This window comes from Lynx rufus, unplaced genomic scaffold (assembly GCF_022079265.1).
Source record: "Lynx rufus isolate CCGP_SWC_20201006 ecotype Redwood Valley unplaced genomic scaffold, mLynRuf1.p SCAF_6, whole genome shotgun sequence".
Lineage (NCBI taxonomy): Eukaryota > Metazoa > Chordata > Mammalia > Carnivora > Felidae > Lynx > Lynx rufus.
In genome coordinates, this window is record NW_025814878.1 from 21,051,914 (window position 1) to 21,072,481 (window position 20,568).

The following is a 20,568-nucleotide window of genomic DNA, read 5'->3' on the forward strand; positions in this document are numbered from 1 at the left end:
TATCCACCCATTTATATAGACTCAGACAGCTGTGTGCAGAGTTTCACATCATAATGTTTAGTGCTAATTATGTACCGGCATGTGAGTTGTTCCACACCAGAAAGAAAACAAGTGTATGAGTAACGTAGGAATAACGAAGTCAAAGAGTAGTTGTCATAATTAATAGCAAAGAGTGAAATGAAACCAAGTCAAGTGATTTCCTTTTTGTGTTGTTGATCACGTGAGGTCCTGCATCTGGTGCAACGGAAAAAAAAAAAAACAAAACTGCTGATAAGACAAACAAATGGGCTTGCCCTTACGCAGTTCTGCGCTGCACTATGTGAACAGTCCCAGCTCCCTTCACTTTCCAAGATGATCCTGGCTGATTCCATGGTGTGAAACAGCGTATGAAAGATAGGGAGGTGTCAGCAGCTCAGCCCAGAAAGCCGGGGATTGGGCAGTGGCTTCCTGTAATCACAGTTGCTGGCTGACTGCCCTGCTCTCTGGCAGTGAATGTGGGGAGGTGGGCTGGGAGACAGCTGTGCCTCGCACTGCAGGCTACATGGGACTGTAGAGCACCAGCCCCTCCATGGAACTGCTTCAGAATGTTCTGCCTGAAAGGTGAGGGGGCTTTGGGCCCATTTAGTTGGGTAAATTTTAGTTAGGAAAAACTGTCATCTAGTGTCAGAGTCTAAGTCACAGTGCTAGCACTATTAAAATCAAAGCTTGAGCGAGTTTGTAAGTCTGAGAGCGAAAAAGTCATTGTTCTTTTTTGTTGTTGTTGTTGCAAACAGGAAGAAAGACCTCCTGCTGGGGAGATGGAATTTTCTTTTAGACAGAAAGGATATTTCTCTGTTTGGATGTGTTTTGTATGCGTTTTGTCACAGCCAAAGTAGTTACAAGTTTAGTGTTAAGGAAACTTAATGAAAGTAGGAATGGTTTACAGTTGTTAGCATGAGTTCTGTCAGAGAAGTTTTCATGAGATAAGTTGCCCATGTAAAGGATCAGCATGAATGAAAGAGGGAATCGATTCTCTTCCTTTAAGCTTTAATGTGTGAATTCAGGAATGAATTTAATTTTACTGTAGAGCATGCTTCTTGTTCTAGCTATGTATAGATGATAGTGCTTCCTAAGTACCGTAAGATGGTGAACATATGAGTATATGTAAAGATTCTCTGATTAGTTAGGGAGTGTTTTCTCTTTTTAGGCAAGTGTTTTTCCTTCAAACTCTATTTTTGTTCTGACTCTTGCCTTCATGTAATTAGTTTAGACATTAGAGAGTGTGTTTGTCTATGAGATTGTTGGACTGGAAGAGTTAAAATTAATTTCCTTGGAACTGGGGTAGACTCTTTTGTTCGTATCTTTCAGTGTATGTCATTCCATTGATGGAAAATTCTTGACAGCTTTTCAATTTTGGGACATTAAGTGATCCTGGCTTTACTCACTTTGCTGATTTCTCCTTTGTCCACAAATCCTATTAATGAGTTAGAGACATGGATTCTGTAGTTTGCACTTTTGCAGTTTTAACTCTGATTTGACACCTTAAAAACCAGCAAAGTCTTTGATAGTAAACTTTGAGCTTGGTATGTTTGTTTCTATGGTTTTTACACATTTGGTGAAAGCAAGGGGGTAAGAACAAACCAGGACATCACATTTTCCTCTCCCTAAGAATTCAGTTCGTTCTTGCTATAGAGAGTATCTATCTAGTTGCAGTGGATTTCTAAAGAGCTCTATAAGAGTGAAATGAATCCGGATAGTTCTGAAAAGTAATTTTAGATGAAATGAGTTATGAGCTCTTGTGATGCTGTTTGTTAAAAAAATGTGTTTGCTCAAAAAAAAAAAAAAGTATAACCATGAAGAGCCAGAATTTAGTATTATGGGAGGAGGGTGTATGCTAGTCTAGTGTAATTTCCAGAGTAGTTGAAATCATGATGATCTAATGATAGCTTGAGGTTTAGGATTTTTAATTGAATGCAGGTGTGGAGTTGTTGCAGGGTATGACTTCTGCAGCTTCAACATATTTGTCTCCACCTATTCCCATAACAGCCATTTCATTTTATTAAAGAATCTATCAATTTCATGGACTCTTAGTTTCCGTGGTAACTTAGGAAATTTTAGAAAGTCAAGTGAATGGCATGTGATGACAAGCGAGTACTTTTGTGCTGAAGAGTGCGTTCTAATCAGGAATCCACAATCCCCTTTAAAGCTCACTCTCTGATCTCCCAGCAGTCAGGACACACAGTTGACATTTGGCTCTCTTCCTGTGACTTATAGCCTTTTGATTTACAGTAATGATTTGTCAGCTGCCCTTTGTGCTTCATACGAGGCAAACACATGATGAAGGAATAGCGAGTGAGGTTGCACACAGGAGTATGAAGGGCTCCTTGTGGGTGCTTTGTGTTCCTACTGTGTCTGTGTTTCCCTCTGTCGGAGACTTTTTCAGAGGCTTCCATTAATTAGCCTGTGTCTGTGGCCAGCTGAGGTTCTAGGGGCTATTGAGTCTGTGGTTTAGCATTGACGTTAAAGAAAAGACGATTGCCCTTCTTTTGGGTAAGTCATGTTCCTGAGTATTTCTTTTAATTGTTGAAAGAAAACATTCACATCAGACAGTCTCCCACACTGCTGCAGGGTTTCCTTTTCTCCATTTAGACTATTTTTTTTTCTAAAGTCATGTCTACTCAGTTTTTGCTCAGTTTGGTGCTAGATAAAGTAACTTCTTGGAAGAGAGTTGTCATCTCTGTCATTTCTGTTGGCTGTGATAATTCACATGGTTTCAATTTCTCTCTATTATTGCCATTGAAGCAGTTCAGAATCGTTCACTCCACCCAATTCATTTTATATGAGCAGCGTCTGAGCTCCCACTCTCTGGGAGGATGCTCTCTTGGGTTCTGCCAAGGTCCCTGTGGTTAATAAAGCCATGGTGTGTTGTTCCTTCACTATGTAGTCAGTGATGTCCTGTGGTCTAGGAAGTGTGTTTCCGGCTCATCAAATAATATGATTAACAGCAAACCACCGTGCATATATTAGAAACCATTCATGGCTTATTCTGTTGAAACTATTAGAATAACATATTTTTACCACGAATCCTGGGTGGAACACAAGTTTCTCTGAGATGATTCAGAATGCAGATTTCTTAATTAGAGCACATCAGCTTCCTCTTTGTAAATATTAATTATCTTTGTAGTTGCACCTCTAACTGTGAAGACTGATTTCTTCCTTTCGGTTTCCAATCCATCACAGACAGATATTTTGTAAGACGACATTATGTGCTGCGTGATGTCACCACGGTGTCACACAGCTATAGAAGTGAAGCATTTTCTCTTGTTTCTTGTAGCAGACCGATAGCAAAGCATTGGCCACCTGACACCGATCCTAGAGTTCCTGTAACAAATTACCAGTAGGTACGTGGCTTAAAACAGAAATTTCTTCTGTTATATTCTAGGTGCTAGAATCCAAAATCAAGGTGTTGTTAGGGTCATGTTCCTCATGAAGCCTCTTGAGATTTTTTTTTTTTTTTTTTTTTTTTTTTTTTTTTTTTTTTTGGCTTCTACCAGTTTCTGGTGGCCTCGGGTATTTCTTGGCTTGTGGTTGCATCTCTGGCTCTGTTTTCACATGGCCTTCTTCCTGGGGTATTTCTGTAATTAAAAAAAAAAAATGTTTTTTTCATGTTCATTTATTTATTTAGAGCGAGTGCCTACATGTGCACACGAGTGGGGGAGGGACAGAGAGAGGGAGGGAGAAAATCCCAAGCAGACAGCGCAGAGCCCAACATGGGGCTCGATCCCACAAACCATGAGATCGTGCCCTTCAGCCATCCGGGTGCCAGTATCTTTGTAATTTTTATAAAAAAACACGTGTCATTGGATTTCAGGTCTACCCTAATCCAGCATATGACCTCATCTTAACTGATTATATCTGCAAGGATTCTCTTTCCTAATAAGGCCACATTCTGAGGTTCCTGGTAGACATGGATTTGAGGGGGAGGGGGACACTGTTTAACCCCTTAGAGTAGACTGGGCATAAAATCACTTTGATTGACGGTAACCTTATTGGGGGTGTATTGAATGGAGAGCTGCACTGTAAGAAGGACTCTCCAGCGTAGCTGCTTGGGGATGCACTTGAAACTTAAGTTTGAGGGGCGCCTGGGTAGCTCAGTCGGTTAAGCGTCCGACTTTGGCTCAGGTCACGATCTCGCGGTCTGTGAGTTCGAGCCCCGCGTCGGACTCTGTGCTGACAGCTCAGAGCCTGGAGCCTGCTTCTGATTCTGTGTCTCCCTCTCTCTCTGCTCCTCCCCTGTTCATGCTCTGTCTCTCTCTGTCTCAAAAATAAATAAACGTTAGAAAAAAAATTTAATAAAAAAAAATAAAAAAAAAAGAAACTTAAGTTTGAGACGGGTTTGTCTGGGCAGGTAGAAGGGTCAAGAATGTGCCCGCTGTGATCAGTCACGCAAGAGAAAATGTTGCCTTTTTCTTTCCTAGAAATGATCAAGTTTTCTTCATTGAATGCTTGCCCTACTGAGAAAGGGGAAAATAAAAAACAAAGTTGAGCTTGGTTCACTGCAGTCAACTCAGTGCGAGCCAAAATTTAAACAGTTGCATTAGATAGCTCAGTCTGTTGGATGACTCAGTCTTTCAGAATCCTCCCATTATCCTCCTTCTCTCCAAAGTGGATTTTGTTGCTAAGTCTTCCCCTTATTAATGTAACACAAGTGATGCATGCTAAGTTACATACTCTTGAAGCATTGGCTTATTTGTTACATAATTTTTAAAATTGTCAAGCAAGATACCTCTCTGTAGTTGAGTTAAAAAAATAAAGTGTTGTTTTAAAAATGTCATTCTCAATGTGGAAAGGAATCATCATAATCCTTTTGTGGTCTAAGAATAATTTCAGTATGTTTTACGAGCATCATAGACTTTAGTTTCTGAATTTAGTATGGGGTTTTACTTAGTCAACATTCTCTCCAGGGATTTTAAACCTGGCTTTGGTGTTGGACTAGATTCTTTCCCTTTCTCAGCTCTTCTTGTCAGGCAAGATCTAGAAATCCAGTTTCATGGATTGGAAATGGAGTGGGTGTACCCCAGCTGCCTGCATGCTCAGCGTGGTAGGGTCCTGTCTTTAGCCTTTTCTGCTTCACAAGTTACAGACAGACTTAGGAAAGCCTTTAGGTTGTCTAATAATAGCAAAGAGTTATGTTGGAGATTACAGCTATGAACTATCTCAGGCATGTGCTTCTGCTCCCACGAGGGCCGTTCATACTAGAAACTCTGCTCTCTCCCTCCTCGTGCACCCTGGAACAGACCACAGGCTGCTTTCCAGTTGTCTTGTGTATGTTGTGCATGTAAAAGAATTCCTTAGATTCTTTTCTTGGCAGCATTTGGAAAATAATGTCTGGAATCAGAAACAGATTTGTTATTTCTGTGCTGAAACAAGTGCATTTTTCAAGTTAGCTAGCAAGTAACCATTTGCTCTGGAAGGTTCCCCACCCCTTCTTAAGTCAGTATTAAACTGTCAAGTAAGCACTGAGCAAAGTTTATGCTATTTTGCTATTTGACTCTGAGCGTCACTTTGAAAGACTTTAATAATCAAAATGCAAAGTGACCTTGAGAATATTGCATCTTTTTGAATCTGGGTATTTTACTACTCATACATTGAGATTTTGAGATTTACTTAAATTAGCAGCAGCTTTTAGAACTGTAGTCCTGCAGGTCTTTCCTATTTCCCCCCTCTTCTTTCATTTAAAAATTGCATATAATTGTTAGTCAATAACCGACACTTCCCATGGGGAATTCACATTTGCTCAATCTGCAATTTAAAGTAGCACTTTTAATAAACACACTGGTGATATCATGCATTTTTCAAACTGGCGGGCAAAGCCCTTGAAATTTAATAAACCAAACAAAGCTAGCCCTTTATTGCCTTTGTCTTTCCCTTGAAAACTTTATCATGCTTTCTGGTTCTTTCTTCCTTGTCCTACTAATCAAAATCTTGCTTTTAAATATGTTAAAGGAAGCAGAAGCCAGATCACCATGCTGAATAGATGATATAATACAAACTAGGAGGTGCTGTCCTTAAGGAATGAAAAAAGCAGTCGACCGAGCCTTGCTGCCTAAAGCTCACAGGCTGGGGGTCTGCTTATTTCTGGAGCACGCTCTGTGCAAAAATAGTGCTCTGGGTAATTTGGTGGAACTGAATCAAATGACTTGAATTCCCAAAAGCACTGGCAGTGGTTTTGGTTAAGTTCTCCATTTTAATATCTCCTGTTCCCTTTTTACCTTTTCTTGTTTCCTCTTCTTTCCTGTCTTTTCTAGTTTTTTTTTCTTTCCCCCTCTTATCCTCTTCTGATTGCCCACTGGGGGAGCTGTATCATACCTCAGCTGGATTGAACTCCCTCTAGTTACAGAGGCGTGATTGGCAGTCTGCACACGCGTTAGTAAAGGTGACATAGTTAATAGACGAAGGCAAATGGATCAGTGTGATGAAGGCAGTTTACCACTCGGGACACCATGTCACCACCATCAGCCAGGCACAAAGGTATGCAGGGGCTCGCATTTTCTTATTGTAAACACCAGAAGGAAACACTGCTTGAAAACAACCTAAGGGTCTTTAAGCAATTCATAGCTTTTGCGTGATTAAATAGCTTGGCAGGATTTGTTGTTGTTGTTGTTGTTGTTGTTGTTGTTTTAATTGGGGGACACTAGGCGGGAATATGGATATTCTTAAATTGAAAAATGTCAGATTATTTTATAAAATCATACGTAGCAATTGAATTTGAAATGAGGAGGTCTTAATTCGACAGGCAATGTAACAGCAAACTATTTGGCATAACGTTAGCAGTGTTCATCCCCCATCTGCTGGCAACGTGACACTTACCAGGTTTTACTGGGGTTTAAATTTTTTACTGTGGGTCCTGTCAATGTGGCTGATATTGAACCTTTGAGACAAAAAGCCATGCTGACTTGAACTCGGGTTGAATTTGTATGTGGGAGGAGTGTGCATGGTAAGAGAAACGTGAACACTCATGACCACTCTTTCTTTGGAATGTCTTCTTATAACAAAAAGATATAAATAGCATAAAGTGAACTTTAGGAACTGTGTGTTGAAATAGAATGAAAGTAAATTTATGTTTCAGTGGAGAGTGGTTTTCAAAGGTCAGATTGTATATAGGTTTGTTCTTGAGAAATTTTGGAAGGCAGCGTTTGAAAACAAAGAGAATCTCTCCTTCGATGACCTCAAGAAGACATCTGTGATCTTTATTTCAAAACTGTGCAAGCTCTGTTGTTCCCGAAACTTTAGAATGAAAGTTGTGACCGATGATGCCTCTGCTCTCCCAAGTGAACCGCTGTTCACAGTAGGGGTGGGAGTGAGGGAAGGCTGGACCGTGGCTTCAGAGGGTGTTCTCAATAAAGGGAGGCAGAGGGCATCCACATTGCTCAGGCCAGCCTCAGGAGAGAAGCAGGAGTCCAGGAGATTCTAGAGTTGGCGGAAGATCGGCTGGGGAAACTGATTTGCACCAGAAGTTAAGAATAGAGATCTTTCGGGCGCCTGGGTGGTTCAGTCGGTTAAACATCCAACTTCACCTCAGGTCATGATCTCACGGTCCATGAATTTGAGCTGTGCGTTGGGCTCTGTGCTGACAGCTCAGAGCCTGGAACCTGCTTCTGATTCTGTGTCTCCTTCTCTCTCTCTCTCTCTCTCTCTCTCTCTCTATCCTTCCCCCACTTGTGCTCTGTCTCTCTCAAAAATAAATAAAAAACACTAAAAGAAAAAAAAAAGAAAAGAGAATAGTAACCTTTCTATTTTTAAACAGAAAAGGTTCCTCCCCAAATGCAAAGGGCGCTTTGGAAAATGCCTTGGGATTAGATGACAGGGCAGGAGAAAACAAAAGTTGTGGAAGCACTTAGCAGCCGCTGGTACTCCACTGCTCCCGCCTAGCCATCTCCTGCAGATTGCATTTCTGCTTTCTCCAGACTCTTCCCTAATTTCCAGAGGACGAAGGAAGCTCTGGTCCCTTCTTTTTTCCTAGAAAAGTGTTGCTGTAACAGAATACCCAGTTTTAGGCAAAAAAAGGCCAATATTATCCCAAAGTGGATAATTTTGTACATCTAAGTTCATCCAGAATTTGTTGAGATTCTGAAATACGTCTGAAGTTCATCTCATCTGGCCAAAATGTTTTGATAGAATTTTAGGTATAAGCGTTTATTCATCAGATGTTGATGGGGGCTTACCACATGCCTGGTGCCCCCCATCCCCAGGAAAGCCTCTGTCTCTGATGCTCCTGGGTTCCTCAGAACGCCCAGGCCTGGGTTTCTGCAGCATCCAAGACCTCCAGCCTCTTTCCTGTGTACTTGGGCACACTGTTGGGAGTTCCTCTTTCCCCAAGGTGGACTTTAAGAACAAAGCAAGTTATGGATTAGACCTACCTTGGGCTTCTGAAAGTAAAGACCAATTTGTACCTTAATCTGTGAGTATAGTGTAACTATACAGTGAGAAAGACGTCCTGCTGGATTTTTTTTGCTTTTTAAGAGAGAGTACACAAATGGGATAGGAGGAGAAAGAGAGAGAGAGAGAGAGAGAGCGAGAGAGAGAGAGAGGGGGAGAGAGGGGGAGAGCAAGCATGAGATTCCAAGCAGGCTCTGCACTGTCAGCACAGAGCTCAATGCGGGGCTCAAATTCACAAACTGTGAGATCATGACCTGAGCCAAAGTCAGATGCTTCACCGACTCAGCCACCCAGGCGCCTCATATCCTGCTGGATTTTTCTCACAGCATATTTACATCAACTTTTGTGAAGTTTTCTGCAATCGCAGTTGTATAAATACACCCAGATGAATACAAAGTACTAAGAGTCACATATACTGGCAAATGAGTGTGATAGCAGTACAAATATTTTGAAAGCCCTGGAAGCCAGCGAGAGCATACTGATACCTTTCTAACTGCTTCATCGGAAGTGTTTGCTGCCATAGCAATTGAGACAAAACCTTTCCTTTTTGGAAGTGTTTCCTGGCAGAACAAATACTTGATAAAAAAATTTGAGCAAGATTTGGACTCCTCGTGATGCCTTTCATAAAACTGTTTTGTTTTCAGACAATCTCTCCATAATTATATGAGCGGAATGGATGGATGGATAGTTTTATCTTTACATAGATGGTAGTGTCCTTATTTTAGGATGACTGCTGAGTGAGAAATTGGTAATGAGGTCTCCTTAATCGCTGGGTTATTCCCCATCTCCCCTAATTCCTAATCCTTCAGTGATTGGTAGCCCACTTTTCATCTCAGAATAAGCTTGTAAGCGTAAATGTGGTCCAACTGAATTGTCTGTGAATCACAACGGAAGTTTAACACAAGTAGCATCCTGGAAAGGCGACATTGTATATCCATCCCTCCAAAAATGCCGTCCGTAAACACTGAAAGGACTGAGTACAGGTGAGTAGACTTTTGATGGCTTTAAGCTTGTTTTGAATATAAAACATTAGTCTGATACTCGCCATCACTTTTAAATTCGGGCTTGTTAGGCGATGCCTATAGAGACGGCTTCTCTTCAGTCACTTACTGGGAACGCCTAAAGCTTCAGTGTCCAGTGTCTTTTCTGTTTCCCATAGAAAGTTAATGTTGGTACGGCAAATGTTGTAAATCTTCATTTGTGTGCTTTTTGGCCTCTGAGAGCAAATTTGGCTGAAAATGAGTTGATGTTACTTGCTCCCTGCCCCTCACTCACCTTCATGAAATCCTAGAATGGCTCCATTGTTGGCATGTTATCTGTAGGCGATAACGTGTCTGGGAGCCAAGGGGAGAACAGGAGACCCTAAAATAGATGAGATTGCTTTGGCACGTGACATACCAAAAGGTTCTCCCAGCCTCCTACTATTTTGGACTGTGTTTGGCTAGATGTTCTTTGCTTTCATTTCCCCCTTTCCCTCATTTTAACATTGGAAAGTGACCTCCATGTTCTGTGCATGAGAAACCACTACCTTTGTCTGTCTCCTGCTTGACGTTGGCCCCTAGCAGCCGTATGTGATGCCCGAGATGATGTCAGACTCTATGGGTCCTGTAGAGAGATGAGAGAAGAGGCTTCTCTTGGCCAGGGTCATGCTGCCCTCACCACACAACGAGAACCCGCCCTGTGATCCTCTAGTCACTGTCAAGAGCCCTTTGCTGTTTGCCCGTAACACGAATCTAGTATTTGTGATATGCCAGTAGGGCCCACATTTTCTATTCCAGCCTCGACCTCTCCCCTAAACTTCAGATGTGAATAGCCATCTGCCCGCTCCACGTTTCCAACTGGATGTCTAGCAGACTTCATGAATATATCGAAACTCCGGATCCCCCTTCCCGTTTGCCCCCACATCTGTTCCACTGTGCCTTCCCCATTCCAGCTGGCGGGGGGTGGAGGGGGGGACAAAGGCATCTTTCCAACTGCTTAGGCCCCAAACCTTGAAGTCCTATAGGATTCCTTTCTCTTTCACACCCCACAGTCAGTGTGTTTGAAAATCCCATCGACCTGATTGTTAACGTCTTTTCCAGAATCTGACTACCCCCCAGGCCTCCACTGCCCCCTCCCTGCCTGAGTCCCACTTGGACTACTACTGTAGAGACTTAGCTTCTCTGTAGAGACTGTTTCAACCCAGTAGCCTGTGTGAACCCTCAAAAACCCAAGTGATCGGGAGCGCCTGGGTGGCTCAGTCGGCTAAGCCTCTGACTTTGGCTCAGGTCCGTGATCTCACGGTTCATGAGTTTGAGCCCCGCATCGAGCTCTCTGCTGTCAACAGAGAGCCCGTTTCAGAGCCTCTGTCCCCCGCCCCCCACCTCTTTCTCAAAAATAAACAGTAAAAAAAAACAAAACAAAAACCCATAAGTGATTGTGCCGCTCCTTCATTCAAAAGCCCATTTCGCTTGGAGGAAAAGCTTGAGTCCTGGCGACTTCTCTTTATTTTGGGGCAAAACTAAATCTTGGGAAAGAGGCGTTGTTATTTAAGCGACAGGGCTTGCAGCTGTGTCTAATCCTTTAGTCTGGTGGAAGAGGAAAAAGAGTCCCAGGTGAGTTGTGCTCTTGTTTGATGCTCATAGAAGGTGTGGTGTTTAGTGAGATTCCTTTGTCTTCTCCGCAAGGGGAATGAAGATCTACCCTATCTCATTTTAGCATTAAAGATAGCAGTCTGTGTATTTATGTATTTATTTAAAAAAAATATATATATATTTGTTAATGTTTATTTTTTGAAGGAGAGAGAGAGACAGAGTGTGAGCAGGGGAGGGGCAGAGAGAGAGGGAGACACAGAATCTGAAGGAGGCTCCACGCTCTGAGCTGTCAGCACAGAGCCCGACGCGGGGCTTGAATTCACAGACCGTAAGATCGTGACCTGAGCCGAAGTCAGACGCTCAACCGACTGAGCCATCCAGGCGCCCCTCAGTCTGTGGATTTAATGCCTGAGATGTACCTTTGGTGTTTACTAAATAGATTCGATAAAGTTTGGGTTGGGATTTTGCAACATTGATTCCCATGGCTTTTTTGGTAGAGAGCCTATCCAAATTAGAAAGCTCACTTACATGTTTAATAAGTGGTTTTTATTCTTCTGCAGGTATTTGTTTTGCTGAGCTTTGGTGTGTTATAAGGGATAGCGAAAAGTCCTCTCATGACAAGTACAGGATGTTTTCCTTTCACAGCATTATAAAACTGGAGGGCAGGTCTGACCCCCTCATTGAGTGCGATTTGCATGTTCTTTGAGACACATACCGCTCTTTATGTGTGTGGTAGTGATTTCACTTCCCTGCTAGATTCTCCTTTCCTGGAGGGCCCAGCACATCAGCTTGACCAAGAAGGAATTCCAATCAGTATTTGTGGATTAAAGGCATGAAATGTAATATGTAGCCTCGTTCAGGTGAAAAGGACGTTAGCCATCACTCCCTCTGAAAATAAATGGGCATTTGGGACGATCGCTTAGAATACAAAAGTGTATTTTTCTACATTCAGCTGAAAACATGTAGGCAATAAGCAGAGCAAGAAAGATTTTTAACTTTCAGAGTCTTATTTTCTGTAACAACTGGATAGAAAAATCTAATGCAGCGATTTCAATCGTTAATGGCTGGTGAGAGTGGGAAGCTGATATAAAGAGGGAGAAAGGTAACATAGTTCTAGAAATTCAAACATTGTTGTTAAGGGGGAGGGGGTGCATTTTTCAGGTGCCTTCTTGGTCTTTGAAGTGGCAGGGTCACTCAGGGAAGTGGCCAGGGTCCTGCTGGTCCCGCTCAAGCCCCATCCTGAAGGGCTTGCACTTCTCTTGACCAAGGGATTGAGGACTTACTCACCAAGGAGAAACATACCCTTATCCAAGCAGTTTCTTTCCACTTAGCTTTAAAACAAAAACAAAACAGAACAAAAAAACACCACCAGTCCAATGCATAGTCTGGTGAATGGGCAGTTGAGCCTGGGCAAAAAAAGAAAAGTGGTAAAATTGTCTTTAGAAGTATGGATTTTTTTTTTTTCTCTTAGCAGACCAAACGTGAGGTTTTTGGGGTTTTTTTTTTTTTTTTTTTTTTTTTTTAACATCTGCTGAAATATTTCCATTGGAATTTTACATCCTTTGGTCTTCTTATCCCTTGTTGTAACTTTTCAGGTGCACTGGATTATTTCCTAGGGCCCCCTGTTGTATGCAGTTCATTCCACTTTCATCATAACCTTTGTTCCCCGTTTTCTCTGTAAATATGCATACGATTTGGTCACCGTAGTTTTCTCTCTGGACTAGGTAGCATGAGAACAAGCTGGTTATTATTCAGGACCTTATGTCAGACTACGCCTAGAGGTGCTCTATTAATATCTGTTGAGTGATTGAGCACTTAGCTGCGTTAGAGACTTTATTCCTTTCCTTCATCTCTGTGAACTGTTATGGTTATTAAAAGTTACAAGAACTTTGATGAAGAGGTTGTCTTTTCAGCTCAAAAACAATGAAGATGACAGACCCATCATTTTAATGACCAGTTGAGATCTTACTAACATGCACATTCAGGAATATGAGCCTGAAGCCTTCTTGATGTTTTTAACCAGAACTAAAATTTCTGCATGTGAAGCAGAAAGACTCTTAACCTGGGAGTCAGGGAGCATTTCCGGATCCTGAGTCCATCATTTACTGACTCTGAGGAAGCCACTGAACCACTCTGAGCCACCTAACGCCTAGAAGTGACTGTCCTGCTTGCTTGTTGGGGTGATTCTGTGGGAATCAGATGAGATAAGGCGCCCGGAATGTCATGGGAAACTGGCAGTCCTCTGTCTCCTCCTGTTGCCATTCTCCCACACTTCTGTCAACCCTCCCGCTTTACTGTGCTCTGGAACCCATCTGTCCTCTTTGTCTTCTGGGCCAGCGCTGCCCAGGAGTGGGCATTCTTTTCCTGGCTTATCAGGCTCCTATCTCCCTGATTCTAAGCTACTTGTTCCCTGGACCTACCCAGACTCTCTCGAGAATGTGGTTTCTTCTCTGGTTAACACTCTTCAGTCCCCTCACCATGTTATTGTTTTTAGGTTAAAGTCGATGTCCTTAACATGACGCACATGAGCTCTTCATGAAAGAACGCCTCCATATTCTCCTCTTCAGCTTCAGTTCCCACTAGCCACTCCGCTTTCCATGTTTACCACTTTTTTTGAGAGAGACCGACAGAGAGAGAGTGGGGGAGAGGCAGAGAGAGAGAGGGAGAGAGAGAATCCCAAGCAGGCTCCGTGTTGTCAGCACACAGCCTGACTTGGGGCTCGAACTGTGAGATCATGACCTGAGCTGAAACCAAGAGTCAGACGCTTAACCAACCGAGCCACCCCGGCACCCCCATATTTCCCACTTTTGTTCGTCTTTCTCTGCACGTGCCAGGATTGTCTGCTTAGGAGGAATCTCTGTTCAGACAGGACCCCGTTCAGACATTCCCTCCTGTAGAAGTCCTCCATGCAGACCTTCCAAAGCTGGTTTTAACTGCTCTGTGTGGCCTGCCGTGTTGTCCTACAGCAGTTTTCTCGTGCTGGGCAGTAAGGCAGGGAATGTGTGTTCTTCCTTGCCCTCGATGCCAAGAATCACATAAATGTTGGCTGCTTGAATCAATTCATTAATACTGAAACGTTTGAAAAATGTGAGGGGAAAATTCTGGCGCATCATCTGTCTTAGCATTAGAAACAAAGTAGGAAACATTCCCCTGCCCATGTATAAAGGTATGAACTGTTCACACCTAGGGTACTGTGCCTCATTCCAGCTGTTCTCTATAAATAATTTCTCAGGTGTTGAAATGCACAAAAAGTTTCAGTTAAGATGATGTGCCTCGGAAGGGGAAGCAACTATGCCAAGAAATCCTAAAATAATTGGGATTTACCCAGGAAAACCGTGTTTGGGATGCAGCGCCACAATATTCTGCAAGAGGAAGTGACGTGGATGTTTTCGACCAGAGCTAGGCCTTCAGGACGAGGGATAGAGGATTCATCGCCTGGAAGAGTGGTGCAAACTGAAAATATTAACCCATTCGAGAAAAGCACTCAGAAACAGCGATTGAGCCAGAACTGATTATCAAGGTGAAATGGTCTCTTTTGGCATGGAGGCATCCAAATAATGGAAAAACACTCTGCCGACGCTGACGGGCAAAATTTTGCCCCCCCCCCCCCCCAGGACTTTCATCCCCTGGTGCCATGCCTGTCAATGTGTTCCACTGCATGGCAAAAAGAGACTTTGCAGATGCAGTTCAGATTACCACTCAGTGACCTTAACGGGAGAATCGCCTGGATTATCCAGGTGGGCCCATGTAATCATCGGAGGCTTTAAGAGCAGAGCTTTCTCCCAGCTGCTGGTGAAGGCGAGGCCAGGGGGAGTCTAAGCGTGGGAAGGAGTCCGCGTGTTGCTGGCTGGAAGATGAAGGGAGCCACTAGGAAGCCGTGAGAAGGAACTGAATTTTGCCAACAACCTGAATGAGCTGTCAAGCAGGTATTCTTCCACGGTATCCAAATAAGAGCCTAGGCCAGTCAACACCTTGACTTAGGCCTTGTGAAATACATATATTTTTATTTATTTTTGAGAGAGAGAAAGAGAGAGAGAGAGCGTGCGCACACAGGGAAGGGGCAGAGAGAGAATCCCAAGCAGGCTCCACGCTGTTAGCATGGGGCCCAATGCAGTGCTCGATCTCAGGAACCCGTGAGATCATGACCTGAGCCAAAATCAAGAGACGCTTAACCGACTGAACCACCCAGGTGCCTCTAGGCCTTGTGAAATCTTAAACAAAGGACACTGTGAGATAATAAAAGGGTATTGTGTTAAGGTGCCAAAGTCATGGTAATTTGTTATAATAGCTGTAGAAAACTACCACACCAACAAAACAAAAAATGGTGCCAGAGCACGGGAGCTTTTTGGTGTGGGGACCTTTCTGTCAGGAAGACTTGATTTCCAGTGGGCCTTAGTATTGAATGGACCAAGTTTGAAAACACTAGAATTGAATGTCCTTTCTGACAGCTGTAAAGTGTCTTTATTTCTGGGTGATCCAAGATCTTTCCCTAACATCGGAGCATCATAGTTGATTCAAGGTATGCCCCTGAGTGGGTCTCCGACTTCTAAGGCCTCCAGTGGAAAAATCAAGACTGATCATACGTTATTATATGCTGACTTTGTACAGGAGTAGTTAGCAATAATCAGAGGAATAAAGATTGTTTTTGGTAGTAGAATATCAAAAGCTCATTCTCAGTTTTTCCAAGTGTTGTGTAAAAGCAGGACATCAGAGGTGTTTACTTCTTTTTGGTACTGTTTTTCTAATATTGCCTTTATGAGAGCCATTCTGTTTGTCAAGGCCCCCTTCAAAGCCTTGAAATATACTCTTTTTTTGTTAATAAAAATGGAGGAGTTGATTCAATGTCATTTAAGAAATACTGTACTCTCACTGGAATTCTAATTTTTTTAAAATGTTTATTTTTGAGAGACAGAGAGAGAGAGAGCGCGCGCGTAATCAGGGAAGGGGATGAGAGGGGGAGACACAGAATCCGAAGCAGGTCCAGGCTCTGAGCTGTTAGTGCGGAGCTCGATGTGGGGCTCGAACTCGTGAACCTCGGGATCATGACCTGAACTGGAGTTGGACACTCAACCCACTGAGCCACCCAGGCGCCCCTCTTGTTGCAATTCTCAAAGCCATTTATTTTGGTTGTGAAATGCAGGACAGGCAAAAGTTAAGTCTGGGCTGTGCTTTGCCAATGTGGTGAATTTATTTGTATGAAATATTAAAACAGTTGACTTGGTATGAGTTGGCTTGAAATATTAGAACAGTTGAGTCTGCACGGGATGATGATAGAGTCAGAAATTAACAGAGCTAATAACCCTACTTAATCACTCACCTTTGTAAGAATTAAGTAATGACTGCCTGCATCTTTCTAGAGGAAAAATCATGAATTATACATTTATTCCTCTCAAACATGAAATAACAGGCTCATCAGTAATTCTTTTAGTGACTAGTCAAAGAATGAAAGTTAAAAAGACTGGCTACTGACTTGATGGGCCACCGCTGCCGATGAAGTTTACAAAGTTGACAGTGTTTTGTTTTCTTTTTTCTTGCTTGCTTTAGTTATTTTATAGGTGTAACAAATGTGAGCTGTAATCCTTAATTTGGGAATGAGTTTTATTTGATCGGTGCATTAACTTCGTCGTGCAGAGATTGTCTACATTTTCTTTTCTAAGCCAGTCTCTCTTTGGCATCTTAGCATATTTGTTTTTTTTCCCAAAGAAACATGTACTTAGTCTGAGAGCAAATTCATCATACGGTAGTGTTGGAAGGCCAGGCTAACATTACTAGCAACTTGTCCACTAAACAGCTACTGAATTGTCACCGTGCACTTCCTTTCTTCCTTGATATTAAACTTGGCACAATCGTTAACCTGGATCTGCTTCGCCTTTTTTTCTTTTCTTTCTTTTTCTAAATAATTTCACATCTCTTCCTTCTGAGTGGAAACCTTTGGCTCTTGCTCTTCTACTGTCCTCCTTTACTTCTCTTATTACTCCAGTTATTCTTGGAGTGTTAGGAATATATTTTTAGAAAGGAAATAGAAACAAAATCTTTAGGCTTATCATGTAATCATGTGAAATTATATTGACTTACAAAGCCTTGTAATTAATTATGCCAGATAACTTGCTTTCTCCCCATAATCCTGTCATCTGAGCCTGAGAGGTGCGATTTGCCAGTTCCCCGGTAAATTACAAAATACGAATCGGAAAATGGCCCGCGTACGGCAGTGGCAGAATTATGGGAGGAAGAAAGAGTAAGAAGGAGCTGGCCTCTAATTCACAGGTTCTTGTCTTGGGGCTTTCTAATCACTGATGACTTTGGCTCCACCTGTGGAACTATGTGGCCTTTGGGGCAAATCACTTAACTTCCCTGGGTCTCTGACCTTTCATCTCTAAAATGCAAATGGTAATTCCCTAACTGATAAGATTTTCATGAACTTTTAAGTGGGATAATGGATGTAAGGCTTTGCCCGGAAGCTTGGCTAAACCCACTAACTGTTAACTGGCATTTTTCTTTCTGTCCTCTGTGTGTGCTGAACGCTCACAGCCTCTGCCCGTCTCACTGGTATTTGTCCCACCGTAGTGCCAAACAGGATCTTTTCACTTTGGGTTTTTGGTTTCCTAAGTGGATTGGTAAGGGTCCTAATAGGTACGCACTTCTTTCTACTTTTCATATGTAAATGCCCTCAGCAAATGTCTGGGCGCTGGTAATCCTGCTGCACTCCGACTTGCCATTTAACTGGAGCTCTAAATTCAGCTGCTCTTCGCAGATGTAAAGGAGGGGATTTGTTTTCATGGTGTCACAAGCTTCATAAACTTCTTTTGTCACTTCAGATTTAAAAAAGACACCCCCCCCCACTTTCTCTTTCCCTGCTGCAGTTGCACACTGCTGTTTGTGAGTAAAGTTGGAGCAGTCATCTAAATGTCTACATGGTTTTTGGTGTTTCATGGTGTTGTTTCCCTCTGTACTTGACTTCAGTTTCCAGAATACGTAACTACGAAAGAAATCCTTATCTGCACAAACTCCGGTGCCGTCTCACAGAGCTGGTCTTGACCTCCTATGTCAATAGGATAAAAAAGGAGGAGACAGAGGAGGGGAGACCGAGATTTGTGTACTGCTTATACAGCTGGCTCAATTTGCTTTTCCTGCTTAAACACGGCAAAGCAAAGACAAGCTAAAGTTACACACGTGACAGGGTGCATTACCTTTTAAAGCGTATCTCTGAGTGCCAAGAGGCAGGATAGATGCTGGGGGGATTTCAAAAAGGTATCAAGAAAGACAAACTTCTTATGGAGAACTATCAAGATGGATTTTATTCAACTTAAGACCATACGTCGGGTATGTTCAAATTCACTAGTATTACAGATGAAAAGTAGAAAGACAAGAGGAGATTTAAATACAAACACAGATTCTTTAGAAAGTAGATGCAGATACAGAGAAAGTTAAATTTCGAAACTGATGGGATGTAGCCAAAACTGCAGGCAGAGGAAAATTAGTAAACCTACATGTTTTTATTTTTAGACAAAAAAATGAAAAGCTCTTGACTCGAGGAACAGTGTAAAGGAACGTAGTTATTGAAACACCTTACAATAAGAATGGGAGGAAAATGGCAATCTGCTGGAACAAGTTTCATATGTCCTAGGTGTTTCAGGTGACAGAGAGAGGAGGGAAGTGCATATATGAGAAGGAAAAGAAGTGGGAGCTGTATATGGCAAAATACGATATTTTGACATTATGGCTTGGGAACCAAAGGCACATTTTACAATTTGTTTTTAATATATGTTTATTTATTTTTGAGAGAGAGAGGGAGGGAGGGAGAGAAAATGAGTGGTGGAGGGGCAGAGAGAGGGAGACCAAGTATCTGAGGCAGGCTTTGTCCTGTCTGTGCAGAGCCCGGTGTGGGGCTTGAACTCACAAACTGTGAGATCATGACCTGAGCCAAAGTCGAATGCTTAACCACCTGAGCCACCCAGGTGCTCCTAAAATTTATTTTTAATCTTGGGATCATTTTGGCTAAATATTTTCAAATTTTTTTTTTCTAAAAGACTTCCTCATAAGATCCCCAAATATTTCTCCAACAGTTAAGTAGTCCTTAGAACTGCCCTAATGTATCAGCCCAGCTCACCTTTTTGTTTTCTTTTGCTTTGCAACCAAAGTGTATCCGTGATTTTATATCTTCTAGCTTTGGGTGTATTATATAGTGAGTGTATAGGCCTGAGTCCTTGCTGTTTCAGACAAGCCGGAAGCATTCTGTCTTTTATCTTATCTGTTTCACATTGTTTTGTGCCCAAAATAGAACTTGGAGTTCAACTGGTGCCATTTTACCATTTCAGATTTGAAACACCCAAGGCCCAGAGACATGAAGGTTCCAGGTCTCACGTAGCAGGGTGCAAACTAGCAATTGCTGTCCTGGGCCAAAGACTTTTGTCTCCAGCATAATTTGTCGACAGCCCAGTTGCTGTATGTACCAACCCTTCCTCAAGACCCTTTCAACCAATTTTCTCTTTAGCATTTATTAAATGAGGCTTTGGCAGTCAGGGCTTCCGTCGTTCAGATGATTTTCAGAAAGATTCTCTTTTTTAGTTTATTTCTGATATTTGAAGAGTGGCCCTGTGATAATTTTTATGCTATCCTTCAATATTCCAAAATCTGTTTTCACTTGGGAGCCCATTTACCGTGGGAAGAAAACCATTAAATCATCACACTAGTGTTTCCTTTTTGGAAGACTTTTTGGCAGTGTCTGCTAAAGCTGAATATATGCATTCCCCGTAAACCAGCAACTTCCCCTTCTAGGAGTCTGCCCAGCATAAAGGTAGAAATGTGTTCACCAAATGACATCTATGAGAATGTTCATAGCTGCACCGTTCATAAAAGCCCCAACTAGAAAAACAACAAAATAACAAGAAATGACCGTAAACAATGCAGGGAGTCAGCGTTCTGTTCGCTGTACAGCCGTGAGAATAAACAGACTCCTGCATGCACCACACAGGTGAATCTCACAAACACAGTGTGGAGTGAACTAGGCTAAACACAGAAAGTCTGATTCTACTCCTACAAAATTCAAAACCAGGCGAGAGTAGTCTATGGTGATTGTGTGAGGGTGGCGTCACTTTGGGGGGTGGGGGTAGCGATGACAAGAGCATGAACAGAGTTCTGGGAACTGGGCATCCTCTACATCTTGATCTGGGTACTGGTCACGTGGGCGTTCGCTTTGTGGCACGCTTCTATTTTGTGCACTTTTCTGTACCCCATAAAAAGTTGACTGAAAGCCCAGGCTTAATTTTAGCTTTTAGTTTTCCTGCTTCGTTTAAGTCCGTGTGGGGCTCAGCCCTCTGTCTGCTTCGCAAAGTGCTTGTTCCTGCCTTAGCTATTCCCAGAGGTCCTATTACATGGTGAGTAGGTAGGAGGAAGCCTTCAGCATCCCAGACCTGGTTTGAATTCTTTACCCACCACTTGGCATGCTAATGGCTTTTGAAAATCACCTAGCTTCTTTCGGAGCCACTATTTCCTCAACTTGAAAAATGGGGATAAACAAAAGCTCCAGCCCTCGAGGGCTGCGATGTGTGTTAAATGAGATACTGTTAATGAAATGCTC

The 20,568-nt window shown here is 42.5% G+C and overlaps 1 protein-coding gene across 3 annotated transcripts in view; it reads left to right on the forward strand.

The window, feature by feature from the left end:
* Positions 1 to 322: 322 nt before the first annotated feature.
* NHSL1 (NHS like 1) overlaps positions 323 to 20,568 on the forward strand; it is a 107,044-nt gene continuing 86,798 nt past the window's right edge. For all 3 annotated transcript variants that reach the window (XM_047101591.1, XM_047101593.1, XM_047101594.1), the window contains exon 1: positions 323 to 600. In XM_047101591.1, the coding sequence (XP_046957547.1) occupies positions 585 to 600 (16 nt within the window). In that variant the 5' untranslated portion in view covers positions 323 to 584. The remainder of the gene's footprint in view (positions 601 to 20,568) is intronic.